The 23,715-nt window shown below is 54.3% G+C and overlaps 1 protein-coding gene across 6 annotated transcripts in view; it reads left to right on the forward strand.

Annotated features, from left to right (window-relative positions):
• The window catches only part of LOC123819672 (DAB2 interacting protein), a 183,174-nt gene that overhangs the window by 61,616 nt on the left and 97,843 nt on the right, over window positions 1-23,715 (forward strand). For 3 of the 6 annotated variants that reach the window (XM_045840092.1, XM_045840094.1, XM_045840090.1), the window contains one exon: window positions 23,128-23,231. In XM_045840092.1, coding sequence (XP_045696048.1) covers window positions 23,128-23,231 — 104 coding nt within the window. Of the gene's footprint in view, window positions 1-1,203; window positions 1,466-23,127; window positions 23,232-23,715 lie in introns of those variants that run through there. The other 3 variants (XM_045840089.1, XM_045840091.1, XM_045840093.1) reach the window with 2 other exon arrangements.

Raw genomic sequence — 23,715 nt, forward strand, 5'->3', positions numbered from 1 at the left:
TCTGTCCTTGAGGGGATGGAGCTCAGGTGGGCGGTTGTCAGAAAAACTTAAAAGATAAATGCTGCTGTGTGGACTAGGGAGAGCTGTAGAGAGCAAAAGAGACCACCAAGGGCCAGGATAGTAAGGGAAGGCTAGAGGAGGTAGGCCCTAGAAGCGTGGACTCTGGCCAGAGTAGGTGGGAGGGTGGTCCATTCTGGGAGTAAGGCAAAGAAGAGTGAGAAGTAAGGGAATAGCAGCGAGGGCTGGAGGGTGGTTTGGTTGGGGCCAGAGAGTTGGAATCTCAACTACCAAGAAAGGTTGTTTGGACTTGTTGCTTTGGGGCACTGGGGAGCCACAGAAAGTTCTTGAGCTGGGGAGGGAGTGGCGTGGAGAGAGCTTTTTAGTAGGGTACAGTAGAGCTAGCTGGCAGCCTCGGTTTTTCACCCCTGTAGTAGGGCAGGGTTGTTCTGCGGCGCCCGGAGCCCTGCCGGAGCTGCTGTAAATGCCCAGGGGAAGCGGGCCTCACGGCACCCACAGGGTTTTATTTGGGGTGGGTCTAGATCAAAGAGGGCAAAACGTTCAGATTTGGCCAAACCCTGCTTCATACACAGGTGTTCATTCTGTTTGCTCTTCTCTTTGTGTGTCGGAAGTATACCCCACAATTTTAATGATATAAGATATTTATCAAAGGGGACAGTTTTTTAAATATAAAGACTAGGCAAGTATCTTGTATGAAAGGAAGAAAGGAAGTCTTTTTAGCCTGTCTGGGGCAGGGGCCAGTGGAATAGTGTGTTTGCGGGTCGATACTCAGCCTAGTGCGCTTGTGGCGGAATCGGGCCTCTTTTGGACCCTCATTGAAGGGGACGGGCTCGGCCCCGGATCGCAGTTCCCGCCTGGCCGCCGCGTGCTCCCTGCCCAGTGCCGGGGGGCGCACTCTTGCGGGTGTGCACCGTCTATACCGGACGGCGGAATGGGGCTCCGGGTGCGCGCCGAGGTTGGGCAGCGTTGCTCAGGTGTGGGAGCGGAGGCGGTGCCCCTCCTGGGGACCTGCCTGGGGTCCCGGGGCATTCCAGGCCGCCTCGCCTCTCTGACTCCAGGCCGGGATTTCTCCCGCACTCACTTCTCGGGCCGGTGCCAGCCCGGCCCCGGTCCCTGGCCCCCGCAGCGGGGCCGGCTGCTCTGGGGAGGGCGGGGGCAGGAGGAGGAGTTTGAGCGACTTTGTGGGGCAGCCTTGGCCTCGGCAGCGGCAGCACCGGCAGCGCGCGCGGGGAAACGCTGGGACGCCCGCCGGGCCGGCCGGAGCGGGTGATGGGGCCCGTGTGAGCGCGCCCAGGCCCGGCCCGGTGCCCGGCGGGCGGCAGCATGTCCGCGGGCGGCAGCACCAGGAAGAGCACCGGGAGGCCCTCCTATTACTATCGGCTGCTGCGGCGGCCCCGGTTGCAGCGACAGAGGAGCCGCTCCCGCAGCCGGACCCGGCCCGCCAGGGGTAGGCGCCACCCCGACCCCTGACCCCTGACCCCCAGGCCCTTCTTACCGCCACTTCACCACCTGATGCCCTGGGGTGCCAGGGACCCGGGATCCTTCTTTTTACCCAGGACTCCCTCCTCTGCCACTTGTAGTTGCCCGTTTCTGTGTCTGCTGGATCTCTGTTTCCCCAGCTGCTCCCTCATTCTTCTCTACCCTCAGTGGGGAAACTGAGGCGCCAGTGTCTCCTCTTAGGCCACGGTCAGGGAAGGGGGACATTGCACTCTGGGGTCTCTTCCTTCCACCTCCTGCCCCGCTGTGCCTCAGTTTACTCAGCAGCTGGGCAATAAAGCCAAGTGGATCTCTGCTTTACCTTGCCTTCACTGCCCTGGCCTCTCCGCTTCGCCCCCACTCCCACACCCCTTCCTCAGGGACTTACCAGGCTCCTCCACCTCTTGGGTGGAGGGACAGGTGCTTGGACTTCTGGGGACCCTGTTCCTAGGGTCCTTTTCAAAGGAGCTAGGCATGTAGGATTTACCTGGGACCCCTACCAGTGGGTGGGCACCACCTCCTTTGAAAAGTTTCTCCCTTTTCAAACCCTGGAGGCTGGACAGGGAGGAGGGGGAGGTTGGAGCAGCATTTTCTTTTTCCAGTAACAGGATCCTCAGCTGGAAACTAGTGTGGTTCAGGGGGCTGCCTTCTGGCCCGGGTGGGGGGAGGTGTACTTCCTTCCACGGCTGGGTGGGAGGGAGCAGGGAGGCCCCCTGGAAGGAGGAGCTGTTGGAAGCTGCCTCGGAGGCCCGATTCCATGGCAAGAGCTCAGACGCATTGAGGTGCCCGTGGTGGGAAGGAGGAGGGAGGTTGGTAGCACCCAGAAGGCACCTGGGCTGAGTTTGCACCATCAGGTTGTCTTGGGAATGGGGGAGGCTGGCTCCGAGTTTGAGCAAATCTGTGCTTGGATTCTGGCAGACCTGAGGTCAAACCCCCACCCCTCCAGGTGTGGTTTTGTGGCCTGGGCCCGGTGGTGTTTCCCATGAACTTCAGTTTTCTTGTCATTTTGACCATAAATGAAGCAGGCGGGCAGAAAATGCTCAGCTGGTTCCTGCCTCCCCTGCCCCCCCTCCCCCGCCCCGAATGTGGGAGACTTTTCCCACGGTCAGGGCTGAGCCACAATATCCAGGCTTCCTCAGTAAGTAGGTAGTTCCTGAAGTAGTGAGTTCCCCGTGCTTGGAAGGGTTCAAGTTGAGGCCGGGAGTTCAGTCTTCAGCGGTCTCTCAGGGCCTGTGATCCATCCCCTACCCTTGTATTTCTTCTTCTTTTTTAAAAACAAAAAGATTTTATTCGTTTAATTTTAGAGAGAGGGAAAAGGAGGGAGAAAGAGAGGGAGGGGAACGTCAACGCAAGACAGAAACATGCATCAGTTGCCTCTCGCGTGCGCCCTGAACCCGACACCCAGGCAGGTGCCCTGACCAGGGCACTTTGCCTGATGACACGCAACCGACAGAACCACTCCGGCCGGGCCCTTTGCCTTTCTTGAAGTGGCTTCTGGCTGGTCTCTTCCTGCAGGTTTGGTCTGCGAGGCTGCGGATCTGGGTTCAGGCACTGTGACTCTGGGCAAGTCACTTCCCTTTTCTGAGGGTTACTGGTAGTTTCTTGAACTGTAAAAAGGGATGAGCAGTACATGGAGGACCGTGAGAAAACGGGTTCATGCTGTGAGAAGCAGTAGTTGTACACGTGTCCAGTAATGCTCGGCACCCCCCCCAACCAGGCCCATCTCAAAGTGCCCCCCCCCCACCCCGCATGCTCAGTGTCCTGAATGACCTTTCCCTCCACCCCTGACCACTGAAACTCCCCCTTCTGCGCAGCTGACTGGGCCGCAGACAATCAGGAGGCCCTGCATTATGTTTCAGCCTGGAAGGAACTTGAAGCCTGCAGGGAGTGGAGAGGAGACTGTCACTAAACCGAAGTTACAACTGGGGAAATCAGGGGGACCTTCACAGAGGAGGTGACATTTAGGCTGGACCTCATAAGAAAGACGGGATTTCCTTCTGCAGAGGAAGTGGTTAAGTCAGATCCATGTTCAAGCCCCAGCTCTGCACTAAACTATCCTTTGGCCAGTTACCTTTCCAAGCCTCAGTGGCCTCATCTGGTAAAGGGGTGGAGAGTTGGCAGGGCTGTGTAAGAAATGAGGGCAAGTGCATAGCAAGTTAGAAGCCCGTGCTGCCTGGGACTAGGCGGCAGTTGAGTGTGCACTGTTGTTCTTACTTACCCTGGGTGGAAGGGACAGCAGTGCAAACAAGGGGAGACAGAAAATGTCTTAGATGTTGTGGGCAGTTTCTCCTGGGGTGGGGGAAGAGCATGGGTGGGGTGGGGGGTAGCTGGAATAGTAGTTGGGGCCTGATAAAGGGCCTCGAGTGATACGGAGTCGTGGGTGGGGGTGCGAGCTGCCTGGCAGTGTGAGAGCAGAAGCCTGGAGGCTTCCTGCCTACCTAGGCAGGAGGTGGTCGGAGCAGCCACGGACCTCCCTCCGCTGAAGCCCCAGATCCCTGACTCTGCTTCTAGGAGCACCCCTCCTGAGGGCAGCACGCTCCACCCCCCGCCCAGGTTGTAACTTACGTTATGGGAGCCACGCTGTGGCTGTGAGCACATCCCTTCTGACCTCAGGCCTCGGTCTTCCCACCGCACAGGGCCTTGGCCCCATGGTGGTGGCATCAGGCCCCAGAGGAAGAGGTGGGACCCAGCACCCCAGCCCTGGTCAGGCTGTTGCTCCACACCCATTCTGGCCTCTGCCGCTGGTGAGGAAGGACAATGACTGAGCGCTCGCGGCGGGAGGTGTGTTTGTTCAGAAGCAGGAAAGTGCGGGGAAGAGCTGACCTTCAGTGGGGGTCGGCAGCTGGCCTGGCTGGAAACAGGGCTGTGGCCGGGCTGCCACCTCCGAGCAAGCTCCCCGCCCACCACCCTCCGCTGCCCCTCTGGCGTGGTGGGAACCGGCTCACTGTGGACCTGAGAGCTGGACTCTCTCCCTGGCAGTCCGCCTGGCTTGACTAAGCAGGGCCCTCTGCGTCTCTGGGCCCCAATTTTCCCATCAGAAGAATGGGCAGGGTAGACCTGCTGTTGACAAGGGCCAGAGGCAGGGTGGGAACAGTGACCTTTGGATGGTAGGGTCATCTGGCCATTTCACATTGTGCTTTGTGACCCTAAGTCTTCTTGAAGGCTGAGCATGGCCCATGGATTTGAAGGGGTCCTGTCCCCAGTAGGGTGTCACCAGCCAGGGTGCCTTTCCACCAAGGTCAAAGCTTTGTCTGTCTGATCTGTTTCCCCAGGACTGCTGGGGGAAATGCAAGTTTTCCCTTTCACTCTGCATATAGTCTGGCCCATTCATTCATTCATTCAGCAAGCATGTTGTGAGCACCCACTGTGTGCTGGGCTCCAGCCTGCGCACTGGGGGCACGCGGGATGAATGGCTTGTGCTCCCGGCCCTTGCCCAGCCCCAGTCTGTTGGGGGAGCTGCTGGTGTGTTGAGAAGTAGTGGGGCACAAAGGGCTGTTGAGGGTACAGAGCAATGGTTAGTGGGAGACGGGCTCAGCTTCCAGCTTAGCGACAAGCTGGTTGTATGACTCTGGGCACATCCCAAGGCCTCAGTTTCCGCATCTGTCATGCATGGCCAATGGGGAGACCTCTTGGAATGCCCATATCTCATACTCATGGGAGGTTTTGATTCTTCTCTTTCTGTTTTCAACCAAGTGTTTCCGGGGGTCCAGCCACTGGCCAGGCCTGCCAGGTGCTGGGGATGTGGTGGATGTTTTCTCCTGAGACAGTTTCCCCTCTGCGCCCACACAGTCCTCCACTGCACGGCCCTGTGTCTTGGCTGCTGTGTGGCTCCCTCCTCCTTTCCACCTGGGCCCTTTTCCTTTTAGGACCCCCTGGAGTCTGTCTGTGGGGCCTCAGCAGGGGGTTCCCAGGACTGCTGGCACACTCTGAGGAATACAGGCAGGAGGGACTCACAGAGGTCCCGGGAGGGCTGGGCCGACCACCTGAGGTAGTGGTCCCTGTCCAGGGCTTCCAGCTCTGCAGCTGAGTGATCCAACCCCGGGCGGCTGGCTAGGTGAGGACACTGAGGCACAGAGGAGCCACCAGGACAGAGTGGCGTATGGAATCTAGGGCTGCCAGCCCCAGGATGGCGGTGACACCATTGGGAAGGGTGCCGGTTTGACACAGCTGCTTTCTAACTGGCAGCAATGCCTAGGGGAAGGGCTGGGACCTCTCCATGGGGACCCTAGCTTCAGTGAGACCTGCTGAGTGGTCCCTGAGTGACAGCTCAGGCCCTGTGGGCTGGACAGGCCTGACCATAGCCCTGAGGGTGGGGGCTGATTGTGTTTTGTGGCCCCCTAATCTTCAAATGTCCCCCCAGGGGCTCAAGGCCTGGCTCTCAGCCCCTAACTTGGATGTGCCCTTCCTTTGTTCCTGCTGGAACACAATCTCTCCTTTGGGACTTGACTCTGGCCCTTCTCACCCTTACATACCGCAGGGACTGGGAAGCTCACTACTCTCCATCATGGCATGTAATAAAAGTAAAAATGGCTTCTGTTCGCTGAGGGCCTACTCAGTGCCTGGCAGTGAGCTTCACTCTGTACTCGCCTCATCCCATTTGGTGTTCGCAACAACCCTGTGCCGTGGATACGGGTATTATCCTCATTTGCTAGATGAGGAGACTGTGCCCAGAGAGTGGGAGCCTTTTCTGGCATCACGTAGCTCAGAGACCAGAGCCCAGCTCTATCCGACTCCAGATCCTGAGTTTGTAAACGCGCCACCTCACTATCCCGTGGGCAGGCAGGTCTTTCTGTGGTTGGGCCTCTGCTTAGATAAAGCCACCTCCTTCCCCTGTCTGATTTGCATAGTCAGCGACTCTCACAAGTGTTCTCAACCATCGTCCCCCACGGTCCTGGCCATGGCTCAGGAGGGAGGCCTGAGGGGAATGACCTTGCCGGCATTCTCGGGCAGAGCAGAGGTGGTGGTCAGTTCCCCTGGGTGGCTCTTCTGCCCGCCTCGGCTGACTCAGGGGATCCCCCAGGCCAGGCTCTGCCAGGACCCACACCTCCATGTCCTGTTCTCAGTCGTGTCGGCCGGCGCGTGCGTTCCCAGGGCCGGTCTCAGGGCTTACGGGCTCCACTCCGTTTCTCCACCATGTCTGTTTCTGCTGACAGTTCAGCGTCCCCTGGGGTGACGTCCCTGGAGACAGGCAGCCAGGCTGAGACCCACTTCCTGGAGCTGTCTAGGTCCTGGACGGGGGTCAGGGACCCCGGTTCCTTGGCTGAATGTCAGTCTCCTGGCCTTCGTGTCTGTGTCTGGCCCGTCCTCATCACTTCTAATAGTAAGGAAGGTTGAGGCTTCCTTTTACCTGACCGTGTGCTGGGCCCTGTGCCAAGAGCTTCCCCTGATTATCTCATATCTCCTCTGAACGTGCCAACCCTCTCAGGAGGCAGGGGTCATTATCATCACTCCCCTTTGCCAGATGAGGAAACGGGGCTCGGGTGGTAAAGTCGCTCTCTGTGGAGGCAAGGTTGGCACTGAGACCAGCAGACTCCAGAGCAACCCCTTCGAACCACGTGTAGAAGCCCGGTGCTTCTTTTCACTGGTTGGTGCAATTCCGAGAGGACTGGGCGAGAGGACTGGCAAGAGGACTGGATGGGCCCACAGTGTGGCCTTGATCTCATCAAGGTCACAGTTAGAGTCCCCATTCCTGAGTGCTCTATGCCTGCCCTCCTGCATCTGTCATTACTGAAACCAGGTGGTACAGGGAGGGATCTGAGCCTGTTTGCTTGGCTGCTGGCGGGGGAGGTGGGAGAGATTGTCCTGTGCCCTCCAGCAGTTCAGCGCAGCACTGGGAGCTACCTGTTCTCCTGGACAACAGGGGAAACTGAGGCCCACAGAGCCAATGCCATGTGGCCAAGGTCACTTAAAGGTGTCAGTGAGAGACCTAGGTCTGGAGTCCAGACACCTTTGCATCCTGTTTCATTCTTGGTTTTGTTTGTTGCTTTTCCTAAGATCAGTCCAGCTAGGGAAACAGAGGCTCCTTATTGGGTCTTCTTGGGGGTGGGGGTGGGCGTGGGGGAGGCTCCTGTGTAACTGGACACATCCTGGACCACATACGGGTTTCACGTAGAAATGACACGAAGCCTTTCAACTATTTTTAACAGAGAAGCAGCGAATGGCTGCGATATTTCCCCTGCCCCTTCCTCTCGAGGCCACTTGGTTAAATGTCAGGAAAGGGAGAGTATTTCCTGGTCAGGAACATTCAGAGCTTACTGGGAGCTGAAGTTCTGTTTTTTTTTGTGGAGTAGGTGTTTGGGGAGTCAGTCCCCCTCCCCGCCACCTCCGCCGTTCCCTGGGGAGGTTGGCTGTGACCATTGCTGGGGGGCGGGGGGTGGTTGAGGATGAGTGGCCGAGATGCCCTGGCCGGAGTGGCAGGGTGGTTATTTTTAGCCACCCTGAGCCAGTAGAGGCATTTCAGCGTTTGTTCAATATTTAATTATCCATCTGAAAGTGGCCCATGTGGCCTCGAGTTTGGGAGCGGCTCTCTGGGCTGCGATTTCCTCTGATTGCATAAATAAGGAAGCCAGGGGAATCTCAATAGCTCTCCAAATAATAATAATGAAAAGGGAAAAAAAGTTGACGCGGTGCTCAGAAGAGACAGGCTGGGCTCTGTAGCCTGGGCAGACCACCTGTATGTTAGCAGAAGAGACGAGGCCGTGAGCACACCCATCGCGTCCTTGGAAACGCAGGCGGGCTCAGTCCGTGAGTCCCAGACTCCGCAGCTGCCTGGCTTTTATTCAGGATGGGTTTTCCCCCCTTCGCCAGGTTCCTGTGTTGACTCTGACAGCTGCTGGGTACCCGAGAGGAGGTTTGGGGATTTTGCTCTTGGAAGTCTTGTTAGCTTTTATTTCCCTCCTCTCTTCCCCCTGACAGACAGGAGAGCACATTGGCATCTGGGCTGTTATTTCTTTTTCTCTTGGCCCTCGGAGGTGATGTGTTGACACGGCTGTGAAATGAAAAAGGCAGAGCTCCTGGAGGAAGATGTGGGGGCTGTGAGGCTCTGCACCCCCCTCCCCTGAGTCCCTGGAGGAGGAAGGAGCAGAGGGGAGAGGAAGAGAGAGCGAGACCGGAGGGAGCCAGGCAGCCAGACATGGGGCCGCTCCTTGGTGTCCCTCTTGGCATGGGAATTTGTGGAGCCTGGATTTGGTGATTGGAAACCAATATATTGGCAGTCTGGGGTAGTCTTAGGGAAAAGTGGCTTTCTAATTATTTATACCTCTATTTTGGGGACTGGGTTTGGTTGGCTCAGGAGTGTGGCTGGGTGAATCCCAACTGCACTGCACATGCTGTGCGAGCTCACGTAAGTCACTGAACGTCTCTAGGCTCAGAAACACCTCTAACAAACGGACGTGACCGAGCACACGCTATCATTAGAGGCTGGGCGAACTGTCATTATCTGCTCATCTAAAGCCTGAAGGGTTAATTGCAGCTCTATCAGGGCAGCTCTGGGAGTGAAATGCGGGGCCTGCGGGGATCAGAACCTCCCAGATGGCTCCCTGATGCCCCTTCCCCCAGAGCCTGCTACACGTGTCACTCACTCGTGTCACTCACTTGTACTTGTTCAGAGCAGCAGAGCTGTAGTGAAGCCACCTACTGTTTGCAAGTCCCGTGCTGGGGCAGCCCTGGAGGATATGGGTCAGCCCCCACCCGCCCCTCAGGGAGCTAAGCCTGGCAGAGGGGAGTCCTGTAATCAGGCTAGCAGATGGTGTGACCGAAATGGTAGGCGGGGCCTTGAATGGTGAGCCAAGAGGGTGGAACCCCCCCCTGTCAGGCCATGGGAATCAAAGGGAGGATTCTGAAAGTCACAGTCCTTGTAATCACAACGGTTTGGATTTTTTTTTAGCGCTGCCACAGTGCCAGGTGCTCTTCTGAGTCCTTCCTGTGCATCATTTCATTGTATCCTCATTCTCACAGATAGTTACCCGCTCCATTTTGCAGATGAGAAAACTGAGGCCCAGACTGGTTCTGGGACTTGCTCAGCATCACCCAGCCGCTGAATGGCCGAGTCGAGGATGTTTAAGCCCCGCGCTACTTACCAGAGCTGTGATTTAGGTGAATGACTTTCAGCAAGCAGCAAGCCAGACTGCTGCGGTGCAGGGAAAAGGGAGGGAGGGAGGGAAAGTAGGTACCAGGGATCACAGGTGGTGATGCTGGCTGTCTGGTGCAAGAGGCATGGGTCTGAACTGGGAGATGGGGAGAAGGACCGAAGCAGTTTTGGGGAGTGGGGGCAGCAACGGGCCTGTGAGGAGGTGTCCCGGAGGACCCAGAGATGATGCTGGGTTTGGAGACCCTGCCAGGTGCTTCCTAGGCAATCCTGAAGGGACCCCGCAGGGGTGGGGTCCGGGGAGACAGAGGGCAGGCAGGTTGAGAAAAGCTGAGAAGTGTGGAGGATGTGACTCATAGGAGAGGCCACCACCCACCTGAGGATCAGTGCTGGTGGCACTGGTGCCTTTTCTCCCCGGCCAGCGGGGAAATGAGAACAGCAAGGCTAGTGCAGCGGCATTCTGCGGCATCCACTTCATTGGAACCCATTTGCTTCGCTCTCCTGAGATGATGGTCTTTAGACTCGGGGGTTGGAATAGCTTTTTAATGAAATATGGGACGGCGATAATTCTTTGTCTAACGTTGTATTTGGCAAAGCAAGGAGTCAGTGGTCCTATGCCGTCCAGCCCCATATTACGCTACCCTGTCATTTTATTTACGAAAATCGAACTGGTTCCTGAAATTTCAGAATGACGGGAGCCTGGTGCTCAGGAGATCCAGGGGCAGTCATCACAGCGACAGGGGTGGGAACTCTGGTGGTGGCATAAGGCCTCTGGAATGGCCAAGGCAGGTGGGGAGGGTGGAGCTTGGGGAGGGGCCAGTGTGCTGTGGGCGTGGCTAGCGGGTCTGCCCGGGCTCTCCGTTTGCAGGGGTGGGGGCGAAACCAGACTGACAGGGCGACTTTGGGGAGCAACTTCAGGAGAATGGCACTGGGGGGCGCAGGAGGTCGAATAGCGCGGGGTGGAACGCAGAGCTGGACAGTGTGGAAGTGTGATGGGAAAGGAGGTCGGAGAGAAGCGGGGGTTGCCTGTTAACCATCCATGCAGTCTCAGTTCCGCCTGGCGTCTAGGAACCTGCTCAGAGTTGCGTGTTTAGCGACAAGCAGTCTGGGGGCCTGTGCACCCTCCCCCATCAGTAGCAGCCTCTGGGTTCTCCCGGGGTGGGAACTTGACCTTCACACGGGCAGTGCTCTCGGCAGAGGGAAGGGCCAGTTTAAGGAGCAGGAGCTCTGGGGCGGCAGTGGCGCAGGCCTTCCCGGGACCTTGTACAGGAGGTTCACAGGTTATGGCATCTACCGACCGTCCCCAGAGGAGACCACCAGTTATGGGCCAAACCCCTCCATCTTTCTTTTTTAAAAAATATGATTTTTTTGTTGGTGTTTCCCTCCTCCAATTCCTAGGATTAGAAAAGCAATAAAATCCTTTGTAGAAGTGGAGAAAATTAAAGTCACCTTTAACTCCAGGGCCCAGCAAAAAGCTCTGAGTGCATTGGGGGGTGATTTCCAGGCTTTTCCCTTTGTCTTTTGAATGTTTTGAAAATTCTAAGATGTTGGAAAGCATAAAAAAGTATGGGAAATAATACTGCAGGCACCCATGCACGCCCGTCTCAGGTGTAGCAAGTGCTAACACGGCCATACTTAGTTCTCTTTCTCCCTCAGAAATAAAATGACCTGCGTGCGCAGGGGCTGGCACAGCGCCACCCACAGGTGGAGTCCAGGTACCGCTGGTTTTGCACGGCCTGTGGGCTACGGGCAGCTTTGACGTTTTTCAAGGACTGGAACCAAAATCAAAAGAGGAGTAGTATTTTACAACATGTGAAAATTATCTGAAAGTCAAATTTTTGTGTCTGTAAGTTTTATTGGAACATAGCCCTGCCCGTTCATTTACTTATACTGTCTGTGACTGCTTTCATGATCTGTTGAGTAGTTGACACCTAAGATAATGACTCTGACCCTTTATGGAAAAAATTTGTGGACCCCTGAGAGGGAGCTAGAGCCTCCTACACTCTCTCCAGGGAGGAGCCACCTCCCGAAGGTGGGGGCATGGCCTGCCCCCTTGTGCGTTTACACTTCACATGCACATGCAAATGCTTCAACCTGTGCAATGCTGCATTGTTTCAAAATTGGACAGAGCGAAACTGCACACAGAAGAGAGGAGCAAACACGTGTCTACACCCTGGGACCTCCTTGCATTCCTGAATTCCATCCAGCAGCATGGAATAAACGCCAGCTCTCCGCTGGCCCCGGAATAGGCCCTGTTGCCGCAGCGCAAAGCGTTGCAGGAGAAAACTCAAGGATAAAAATGGGGACAGTGAGACTGAAGTTCCTGCAGATCCTCGGAAAGCAAAGGAGGAAAAAGACATTTAGGGATGAAAGAAGCCCTCGGGCCAGTTAATTGATCCTTGGCGTGACCAGGAAACCCAGAGTTTTCTGGAAGGCTGGGGATTCTTCGAAAGTGAGATGCACGCCAGGGAGAGGAATGGCAGGCACAGACTCTCAAAGGTAAAATTGTTAGGGGCTCCAGTAGAGGGGCGTCAAGAAAAGCTGGTAACTGACCACGGAGGCTGACCAGTTTGCAGGACTTACCCTGGAGGCCACCCAGGGGCCAGGGGGCGAACCCGTGCACCGTCCTTTTGCAGAGGCCTCCACAGGGTCCTGGGATAGAACTAGGGGGAACGCATCTCCTTGCCTCTCCCAGCCCCGGCCGAGTACCAGCAGCCTGACCCCTCCATGTGCTCTTCTCTCTGAGGAGCTGCTGAGTGCTCTAATCGAGGATTCTCAGGCCAGGGAGAGGTGCCCTGAACCCTAACTGTATATGATCGTCTGCATCCCTCTCTCAGCAGATCCTCACACTGCCCCCCCCACGCTCCAGCAACCACAGGCAGCACCCCCTGACTCTGTACCACATCCTGCACTTCAAGATAACGTGGACTGGGATCCAATTCCATCTGAGAGACGACAGGCATCCAAGTTCCATAGTCACATGACGCCGACCGTTCCCCACACCCAACATCTTGGAAAGAAAGCATGGCATCAAGCAAGCAAGGCATCCTTTTCTGTCTTCGAGCCAGGCCGGGATGGGGCCTGGGAAGGCAGAGAGAAGCCAAGGCAGGGAGGAAGCTCAGGTTCCTGGGTGACCTGGGCCCCGTGGTCCTCCCACGGGGCCTGCGCAGAGGCTCCGTTCTTGTTGCGGGGCAGCCTCTGGGTTTAGAGGTTCTGGGCTTGAATCCCGCCTCCGCATTTCCTAGCTGTGTGCTCACGGTTTTCTCAGGCTTGCTGTTTCTGAATCTCGGTTTCTTCCTGTTGAAGTTGGAGCTGCTGTTTCTTGCTTCGGGAGTCAGTTTCAGGCTAAAAACATGCGTATATGGGACGTCACTATCCCTCTGAGATCCGTTTGGCCATGCTTCCCAGTGGTTTGTTTTTATTACATATGGAAATCCCGTTGTTTTAGCACTATTTGTTGAAACAACTATCTTTTTCTACCACCAATTGACTTTCACGCTTTTTTCCAAAAATCGATCGACCGTATCTGTGTGAGACTATTTCTGCCCTCTCTTCTGTTTCATTGATCCATGTGTCCATCCTTATGCTAAAACCATGCTGCCCTGATTACTTCGGCTATATTTCAAGACTATAAAGTATGTCGTGAAACTAAGTAATATAAGCCTCTCAACCTGTTTCTTCGTTCTCCAGATTGTTTGGCTATTCTAGGTCCTTTGCTTTGCTATCTAAATTTAAAATTGAGCTTGTCGGTGTCTTCAAAAAGCCTGTTAAGGAGTTTGACTGGGGTTGCACAGAATCTATAGATCGGTTTGGGGAGGAATGTCATTTTCTTAACAACGCTGAGGCTTCCCAGTCCTCCCATGCAGGACATACTGCTGTTTATTGAGATTGTCTTCAATGTCCCTCAGCCTGGTCCTTGTTTTGTTACATTTGTTCCTAAGTGGTTTTTTTTTAAGATTTTATTTATTTATTTTTAGAGAGGGAAGGGAGGGAGAAAGACAGAGAGAGAGAGAGAAACATCAGTGTGCAGTTGCTGGGGGCCGTGGCCTGCAACCCAGGCATGTGCCCTGATTGGGAATCGAACCTGCGACACTTTGGTTTGCAGCCCGCGCTCAATCCACTGAGCTACGCCAGCCAGGGTGTTCTTAAGTGTTTTTGATGCGCTTTGTTAGTTGCTGTGAGGGATGGAGGTTCTACCTTACTGGCAAGCTAACAACTTCACCTGGTAGGGTTTCATGGGTGCTGGCAGAAGACACGAGACTCCTGGGTCAGAGTCGAGGGACTCGGCTCGGGCACAGCAGGGAGCGTGAGCCCCATGTTAGTGCTGATTCCCTTTCCTCCCAGGTGCCTATGGCAGTCATGATGGTCTGTTTGAGAACACAAAGTGATCTGCTCGGATGTTTTTCCAGATCACAACTTTGTGTCCCTTGCTGGATCCCGAGATACAGGGGCCGGCACAAATAGCGCCCCTTTTTGTCTACAAAATCTTTTATTACAACGTCATATGTATGTAATTCTGTAATCTAACAATATCACACTCAAGCACACCCCGTAACATTGTAGGGGAAATGTTCCAATTAAAACCATGAATTATTACACCCATATCGTCACCCTGCTGGCCACACTCACGCAGGTGTTACCTCTGCCGGACCCTGTGTCACCTGAGGGTCAACTGCTCCTTAGGCTGAAAACTGTACAAGGAGCTGAAGTTCAGTTTGCTTTAGTACTAAATCGTTAACCTAGAAACTTGGAGATAATTTAAAATTTGAATTCCAAGTTGTCAAGTACAGGAAGGTAAAGAGAGTTTCAAGTTATATGTAAAAATCAATATATAGTATACATACTTAAAACTTATACCCATTCTAATTTGTTGCAAAAAAGAAGCCTGGTACATAGTTATGTTGTTCTAGTTTAATAATAATACAGTTTTTGAACAAAAGTGCGGAACATTAAGTACCGAGGTAGAGTTTTGGGGCAAGAAGGAATGGTTTGTGTTTCCTGGATGAATGGAAAGTAGGATGGACTTGATAACATGTGTGGATGTTGGGTTTCGGTAATCGTGGTTCCTTCTGCAGCGCTGCCATTGGAACTTACACCCCCTGAAGAAGTGTTGTTGACGTAACCAGCATCTGTTTTGAGGACAGATACGTGAGGTGCTGTGTGTTAGAAGATGGAATGTTCTCTGAGTACGGACCTGACAACGTCTCTAAGCTGTATGACGGCATCACCAGTGAAGGCACCACAGACTTCTGTGGTTTTTCAAGTGTGTGTGTGGTCGCATATGTCATTTGTGAGACGTTCTCCATATGTCATTGTGGAGAAAGAAAGGAGTTTACATTACACCTGGTGATGTGCGTTACAGTTCTCAGAGGGAGCTCGTCTCCTGTCCTAAGGCAGCTGTCGATTAGGGAAAGGCGAGGCGAGAGATCTCCAGAGTGCAGTCCTGATTGGCCCATTATTCTAAGTGGCGCTTTCATCAGTGGGTGTATTGCTTTCCTGTTGTCGCTGTCAAAGTTAGTGTCTTCAAGCGACGTGGATTTATTACCTTACCATTGTGGAGGTCGGAAGTCTGAAATCAGTTTCCTGGGGCTAGAATCGGGGTGTCAGCAGGACTCCATTCCTCCTGCAGGTTCCGGGGAGAACCGGTTTCCTCGCCTTTTCCAGCCGCTAGAAGCCGCACGTGCCCCCCCATCATTCCCACCTCCGCCTCCACCACCGTGTCTCCTCCTCTGACCCTCCTGTCTCCCTCCTAGGAGGACCCTCGGGGTTACACTGGACCCACCTAGATAGTCGAGGGCCACCTTTCCCTCTTGAGATTATTAAAATCACATCTGCCGTATAAGGTAACAGACAGGTCCTAGGGGTCAGGATGTGGGCTCTTGGGGGGCTGTTCCTCTGCCTGCCTCAGGTGGGTCATGGCCAGCAGCCCCTGAGGAACACCTCTCCTCGCTCTCCCAAAGATGGACGACCAGAGGCTGAACTGGGAAACGTGTGCCGTGGGAAGCAGGAGACCTGCCCACTTATCCATGCAGTATTTTGGTGAACTCAGTCTTTATTTGGCTGTAAATAAACAACAGTGCAGATGTGCTTCATTAACGCACACTGATACACACAGAGGCATCCGCTGGAAAGTCCTAACAACCCAAAGACACGTGACCTGTGGCTGTGGTGGTTTTACCTCTGGCCCTTCCCCGCATTCACCTGGCCACCCTGAGGTGGGGTGCGGGGGGGCCCTCATCTGTGGGCACTCTAGGTTTGAGAGCTATGATGGTCCTTTAGGCTCGGGTTTGTGTCTAGGTCTGCTTTGTGGCCTTTCCTGACCCACTCTCCCTAGCCGGTCGTCTGGGCTGCTGTCGATCTGGGTGTCATTGGTTTTGTTTTCTGATTTTGCTTATTCTCTTCCTTCCCTTTTTCCTCCTCAGACATACTGAGAGGGCACCATTTGCGCTGAATCATCCTACCACCCATTTATACTTTAATTTCCCTATTAGTTGTGGGAAGTCTGAATGATTCTTCATTCAGGAAATGGCACCATCATCCGTTCCCACCCCGTAGCCTGTCTCATTCTCCAAAGAGAACTTGATAACAGACTTGTGAGCGCTATTCATACTTGTCTGGGTAGGTGGACACACCGACAAACAGAAAGTGAAACATCCTATTAGTTTAATCACACACACAGCAAACACGTTCCAGCCTGGAGAGCACAGGGTGAGCCTTTGCAGTGATTCCATATTCCTGCACCCCTCGCCTGCAGGTGGCTGGCACTGCCACCTGCCACCTGCTCCACGCAGGCCCCTCTGGCTCCCGACACAGGTAGGCAGCCTGCTCCTCAGGGTGGACATCTCAATTGTTTGCACACGGGTAGGATTTCCTGTCGTTTGACAGTCTATTGATTAACCTTTTACACCGAAGTTGTTACAGGTGTCTAGGCAGTTGCAGAAACAGAGCAGGCTCCATGCACCCTGTACTCGGTGTCCCTGTCATTGCAGGACAGCGCCCTCCAGCAGCCATGCCCTGTAGACAACACCCGCCAGAAACACACCCGTAGTTGAGCAACTCGGATTGACTACTTATCACGACGAAGGAGAATGCACACCTTGGGGATCCACGGGGCATCTCCGCTGCAGTGTGGCAGAAAGAACCCACTGTAGGATTTGGGCTTTGGCTGTGCGATTTTGGGGAAGCCTGAGGGAGCAGGGCCCACGCTAGACCGGCTGCTGTTAGAAATCGGGGAGGGGAGTGGGCAGTTGTACGATGGGCTGTCTCAGGTCTCTTCTCCAGGGCGAGGAGGAGGCAAGTATGAGGATGAAGCTGTCAGCGGTGAAGCAACAGCCGTCACTCATTTTAGCCAAGTGGTGGTGGGGGGAGGTGTTTGGGATTTTGTGGGTGGCATAGGGACCTGACTTTTGTCGGTTGCTTAGACAAGATTACGAAGTGGCCTTGTTTCGTCTCGGTTGATCGTGGCGACCTTGTCTGAGGTCAGTAGCCTGTGAGGTTGTTCCTGTCCAACAGGAGAATCACACGGCAGAGCTGGGAATGCGAGGCCAGCTCCCGATGCCGGGGGCTGCTTCTGCCCCTCCTTTCTCACCTTTTCTGCACATTGGTGACATGTGTGCATACACTTGTGTGTTGTTCTGTCATGTATAGATTCGTGTAACCACCCCCGAAACCAGGAGACAAGACTGGATCACCACAAAGACCTCTGTTGTGTTGCCCCTTTAGAGTTACACCCGCCTGCCTGCTGCCCCCACCCTTCATCCCTGGCTGTCACTAATCTGTTGTTCATCTCTAAAATGGCCACATTGGGGATGCCATACAAATAGGATCGTATATGGTGTGACCTTTTAGTATTGACAGTTTTCCTTTAACACAGACAGTGTCCTGGAGAGCCACCCAAATTATTGTAGATAGCAATAGCGCATTTCTTCTTCATTGCTGATACTCCACAGTATTTGTATTCGTTTCCTATTTTGCTGCCACAACAAACTAAAACTTAACGGCTTACACAGCACAGATTTGTCCTCTTATTGTACTGGAGGTCAACAGTCCGACCTGGGTCTTGCAGGACTGAAATGTATTTTTGAGTTTTGTTCATGTTGATCTTATAGGAACTGGGTCTTTGTCTTGCTGTTGTCTCCAGAGCAGTTCTGAACAGTGTTCCCTGGGGCCATTCTCTCTTCATTGCTGTATAATATTCCACTGAGGGATTGCTCTGAGGTATGGTCACCCATTCCCCTATTGGTGGACATTTAGGTTACTTCCAACATATTGCTGCTATGAACAGTACTGCAGTGGACATCTTTGTGCAGATCTCCATGTGCAAGAAGGAAGCATTTTTCTAGACATGTAGGAGGGAAATTTCCAGTCCCAGAGTCAATGGGTATGTCGGTTTCAACCAGTTATCCTCTAATTGTTCTCCAAACCCTTTTCGCTTCGCCAGCAGTGATAAAAGAGTTTCTTACATTCCTGTCAACATTTGGGGTCAGGATTCTTTTTCATTTTTTGCCCGTGTGGAAGGTATGAAGTAGTACCTGCTAGTTTTAATTTGCATCTTCCTGATCACTCTTGAAGTCCAGCACGTGCACACGCCTCTTCCTTCTACACTCGTGCTGACTTCTCCTGACGCCAGTAGCAGAGGTGGCTGCATCTACCTGTTTTTAAGCATTAAGATCTGGGCATTGCAACCCGACAACTAAAATTTGGTGTCTTGTCTGCAATTACAGGATGTTCCTCAGGTCTCCATGTTTCCATGGGAACAAGTAACAGTCATCCTTCATGATTAGGTGGTATCCATGGCAACCAAGCCAGCAGCATTTGAATGAAACTGATTTTATTTTATTCTTTTCTTTTCTTTCTTTTTTTTTTTTTTGCCAACACTTGAAGGTTAGAATGCATTTCTCTGGCTGTGGTTTCTAAGAACAGGAAGGCAGCTTGGCCTTCTGGTACAATGGAGGCTCTTTTGACCTCTTCGTGGGAAGGGGATCCAGGGTCAGCTAGTTCTGTGGCCTGATTTTGCAGACTGAAGGCCTGGAGGTCATGTGGAGGTCTCATAGTCTGAGCTGAGGGGACACTCCTCGGCCAGTGCTCCGATGTCTCAGGGCAACCCCAGGAGGTCGGCCGGTTCTCCCTTCCTGGGACCGGTCCCTGGGGGTGCCACCTTCATGCTGTGCTGTCTGTGTTGCTTCGACCTCTCGGGGCTTGAGGCCCAAGCCTCTCAGTGTCTGCTTCCTGCAGTTAGAAGAGACATGCCCTCGCTGGATCAAAGGCCACAGGCAGCTGTGTTTTTTCAAGGACTCCGGCTAAATCCCTAGAGGCAGAGTTAGGATGCAGGGGTCAACTTTTCCTTCTCTTTGCCTGTATGAACTAAAGAGAATTTTGGTTTTGTTTTGGTGGTGGGGAAGAGGGATGGTTACTGCTTGGACTTCCTGGCTCACTGCATTGCCGATAAGCCATGAGCTCAGAGACGGGAAGGGGCTGGCCCGGATTCACACAGCGGAGTCAGGGTTGAATCCTGTCTCCTAATCCAACCTTGGGGTCCTCTCCCCACCCCTTGCTCCAGGTACCCTTATCCTTCTCTGAGGCCCTCAATGTGGGTTTGAGGGGGACAGTTTAAGGGGATTTCAGCACACACTCTTACTTCCTGCCTGGGGGAACTTTAGAGGAAGTCACTTGCCTCTCAGAACCTCAGTTTCCTCATCTGGGAAATGGAGCTCACCACAACTGTCCGGGTTGTTGTGTGGGGACTATATTTGGGCAGATCCAGAATGTCCATTCTCAGTGGGCAGTATTGACCCCAAGCAGGCAACAGATTGGTTCTTGGGGGCGGGGGAACGACAAAAATCTCACTCCTGTTCTATATAAAGCCCAATGTATGTACAGTGCATAAAAGGTACTGTATATGTGGTATTAAAATTTTACGGGGGAGATGCCTTGGCTGGGTAGTTCAGTTGGTTGGAGCGTCATCCCATAAACCAAAAGCTCGTGGGTCTGAGGATCCCGGGTCAGGGGATATAACCTAGGTTATGGGTTCCAGCCCTGGCTGGGGCATGTGCTGGTTGGTGGCAACCGACTGACGTTTCTCTCTCTCTCTTCCCACCCCTCTTCCTCTCTCTCTAAAGTCAATAAACAAACCTTTGGGTGAGGATTAAAGAAAATTTTATGGACGGAAACTAGGAAACATGTATCTGAAAAGACTCCTTAGGGGGAAAGATAATGAATAAAATGTGGGAAAATGCTGGTCCGGAACCCAGGGACCCATGGGGTTGTTATGACGATGGACTGTGTAGTCGGTGCTGGTGGCGGGCTTGGCGAAGCCGTGTGGGGTGTCCGGCGGGAGGGAGCCTGGCTGGGCCCTGACTCTGCCCCCGATGTTCAGTGTGACCACGACACAGCTTCTCTCGGGGCCTGGTTTCCCGTCCAGACGGAAAGGAGTTTCCGTCAGCTGCGCGAGTGGGGACTGGCTGGTTCGCCGCCTGGTGGATCAGTGGGGGTCCAGCAGGAAGCAGGCGGCACTTACACATGGATGACTGGAGGTGTGGGCGGGTGTGGGAAACTGTGACGTGGAGTGCAGGACCCCAGAGCTAGTGGCAGCCACGGCTGGTCCCCTGAGACCCTAAGGAGGGGGGAGCCCAGGCGACAGCATCATTGGTGGTGGCTGGAACCCTCCGTGGAAGGAGGCAGCCAGCCCAGGAGACTCTCCTCTCTCCCCTGATCTCCCACCAGGGTTGCCCACTGGCCAGACCCTGTGGAAGCTGGAGGGCCCAGAAGCTGGGTGGGCGTGGCCTACACAGGTCAGCGGCCCCCAGGAGCAGAAGGAGGCAGGATGGAGATGTGAGCAAGGGGCCAAGTGGAAGCCATGTGGAAGGGACCAAGCCTCCCCTTCCGTTTCCTGTGGAGTGCAGGGCCTGCCCTGGCTACCCCATCCTGCCCTGCAGCCTCCTCGCTGCCTTTCGACCTTTTGATGTAGATGGGATGAAGCCAGCGCTTCTGAATGGAAGTTTAAAGCCATTTTGGGAGCCCCCAAGATGAGTTTGCTATAGACCTATTGGGTTATGGGCTCATGGACAAGTTCCTTTCCTCTGGTCTCAGCTTCCTCACCTGTGAGATGGGTGGTTGGACCAAGCCACCCCCGAGAACCGAGGAAGCTAGGGGCAGCAGGCGCTCTGAACCGGCTGCTCGGACTTGGTCTCAGCGGAGAAGCAGCGGTGCTGGGCTGCTCGTGTTCCACCAAGTGGCTGCTTGCATCTCTTGCCTAGAACTGTGATGGCCTGCCTGCCTGCCGAGGAAGGGGCAGTGTGGCCAGGGGGGTGTGTGTGTGTGTGTGTGTGCGTGTGCGCGCGTAGCTCCTGAGAGGCTTCTGAGGCTGAACACAGTGTCTCACACATGGGTAGGACACGGTGGTTATGGAGGCGACCATATGGAAGGGAGGTGGGTGCTGGGTGTGGGGGAGAGATGAAGGCAGACTTGGAAGTGAGGGAAGAGGTTTCCTAGGGAAACCCTAGAAAAAATGGGTGTCCCCTAAGGTGCGTCTAGCAGGGATCATGGGGGAGGAGTAAGGAAGGGTCTATATAGGGAGCAGCTCAAGAGAAGCAGTCACGAGGCCGAGGAGTGGTCGTGGGAAGGAAGTTTTCTGGAATAAGTGGCCCAGGAATGGCTAGTCTGCTTCTGGACCTGGGGAGGCCCTGCCCCAGGCCTGCCTGGTGGACAGCTGAGCCTGAACCTATCGCTGCCAGCTGCCCACCTCCCCTAGGCCCATTGCCAGAGCTCAGCACCGGAGCCTGTTCTAGTGGGGTGTGGGGTTCTGTCCTTTCCCGCTTCTGAGACCCCCGGTGTGACTGGCCACATGGAGGAAATGGACCGGAGAGTGTGGACATTGCCCCGAATGGCCCATTCTCTGCCTTCTTGGAAAGCCTGCTCCTCGTCATCTGTCCTGTGTACGCTCACCGTCTGCACAGGCACACGTACCTGCGAGTGGGTGTGAGCGGGCACGCCTTGGAGTTTCTGCATGGCTGCGAACGTGTGAGTGTGACTGCTGGGCGTGCCCCTCTGACTCTGCACCCTTGTGTGTTCACGTGCACCAGGGAAAGCTCCGCCCTGCTCTTTTTCCTCCCTTTGAGTCAACACGTCTTTCCCAAGCACCTGCCCGGCAGCAGGCTCCATGCAGAGCACTGGGGACATGTTGGAACTTCTGCAGCCAAGCTGAGGAGTCTCTCTCTCTCTCTCTCTCCCCCGCTCCCCCTCTGTCTCCCTCTCCCTCCCTCCCCCAAGGGTCCCCACCAAGGCCTGCAGGGTGGGTCAGGCTGGGAAGAGCAGGAAGGGAGCCGTCTGTGGGGTCCCCTGGAACGGTGGAGCAGACACAGCCAGGGCCAGGCACGGTGAGGGGAACCAGTGAGGAGACAGCCCAGCCGACTGACCTGGGAGGTTTTCAATAGGCGTGCTCAGGCCGTGGCTAAGAGTCTTGAATGAGCTGTCTCCATTTAAAATTCAGAATATTTCATATTTTTAAAAACCCAGATTTCCAGCTTCTCTTGGACTCGTGGGGGCTATAGCTACTCTAGGCCTTGAATGGCTAGGCCGGGATAACCCACTGGAGCTGAGCAGCAGGCACTGCCCTTGATTCCGTAACCTGCCAGGCCCTTGGACTTCCCTCAAGTTCAAAGCCTATAAAAACGAAGGTCTGCATTGGAAGCCAGAGATCACAGATTCTCGTGTTTAAAGGGACTTGTATGCTTCCAGTAACAGGGAGCTCATTGCGGCTCAAGATATATGGCTTGAAGTGCAGGTTTTGGGAGACCTTTTAAAAAATTATGGTAAATATATATTACATAAAATTTGTCATTTAAAGAATTTTAAGTGTACAATTCAGTGGCATTAAGTGTATTTACAGTGTTACACAGCCATCACCAGGGTCCATTTCTGAATCTTCCATCACTCCAAGCAGAAACTCTGTATCCGCTCAGCAGTAACTCCTTATTCCCCTGCCTCCTCCACCCCCCTTCCCCACCCCCAGCCCCTGGTAACCTCCCATCTACCCCCATCTCTGTGAATTTGCCTATCCTAGGCGTTTCATCTAAGTGGACTCACACAAGACCTGTCCTTTTGTGCCTGGGTCATGTCACTCAGCATGTTTTCAAGGTCCATACATGACGGCATGGATCAGAACTCCCACCCCCCTTCCGAGGGAATAACATTCCCCTGTGTGCATACACCCAGCTGTGGTTGTCCACTCGTCTGCAGTGGGCACTTGGGTCGCTACTGCGAACTTTTGGCTGTTGGGAATGACACTGCCCTGAACATTTGCCTACAAGCAGTTGTCTGTGTCCCTGTTTTCAATTCTTGGGGTATATACCTGGGAGCGGAATTGCTGGGTTATGAGGTAACTGTGTCTTTCATTTTTACGGGGTGGGGGGCATCTGCCGAATTGTTTTCTACGGTGGCTGTACTGTTTTGTGGGACCTGCTGTTCTGGCCAGGATGGGGGTGACAGGTGGGGCCCGACTGGATGATGTCCCTTGTCCACACTTACCCTCTTCCTCCCTCTGTTGACAGAGTCGCCCCAAGAAAGGCCGGGCTCCCGGCGCAGCCTGCCCGGCAGCCTCTCGGAGAAGAGCCCCAGCATGGAGCCCTCAGCCGCTGCGCCGTTCCGGGTCACGGTAACTATCTCTGCGTCTCCGTCGCCGTCTGGCCTGGGGTGCTGCTCTGTGAGCCACGGTCCCCCTTCCTGGAGCCTCACGGACCAGGAGAGCATCCCGCCTCCCTTGTTCTAGGTATCCAATCGCTCAGCTGCTCCCTTCTCCGTGCTCAGCCCCGCCCCTCGGCGCTCAGCCCCGCCCCTGGGGGCTACGTGGGGGCCCATCCTGTGAGGGAGGGACCTGGGGACCGATACCCTGCGGGCCCAGCAGCCCAGACCTGCGCTGGTTATCCGGAGGCTGAGCGTTAGATAAGGTAAATGCACCCTGATGTGTGCACACACACCAGGCGCCCCTGTCTCTCGAGAGGCATAATTTTTTTGTTTCCATATTTTAGTATTTTTCATGTTACAGTCCAGGACATGTCATAATTTAATTGCTGCTTTTTTTCTTTGGTGGCACATAAAATCATGCTGTATCTTAAAACTGATGACATCTTAGAATCCAC

This window comes from Phyllostomus hastatus, unplaced genomic scaffold, assembly GCF_019186645.2.
Source record: "Phyllostomus hastatus isolate PE091 unplaced genomic scaffold, TTU_PhHast_1.1 phas_contig_34, whole genome shotgun sequence".
Classification (NCBI taxonomy): domain Eukaryota; kingdom Metazoa; phylum Chordata; class Mammalia; order Chiroptera; family Phyllostomidae; genus Phyllostomus; species Phyllostomus hastatus.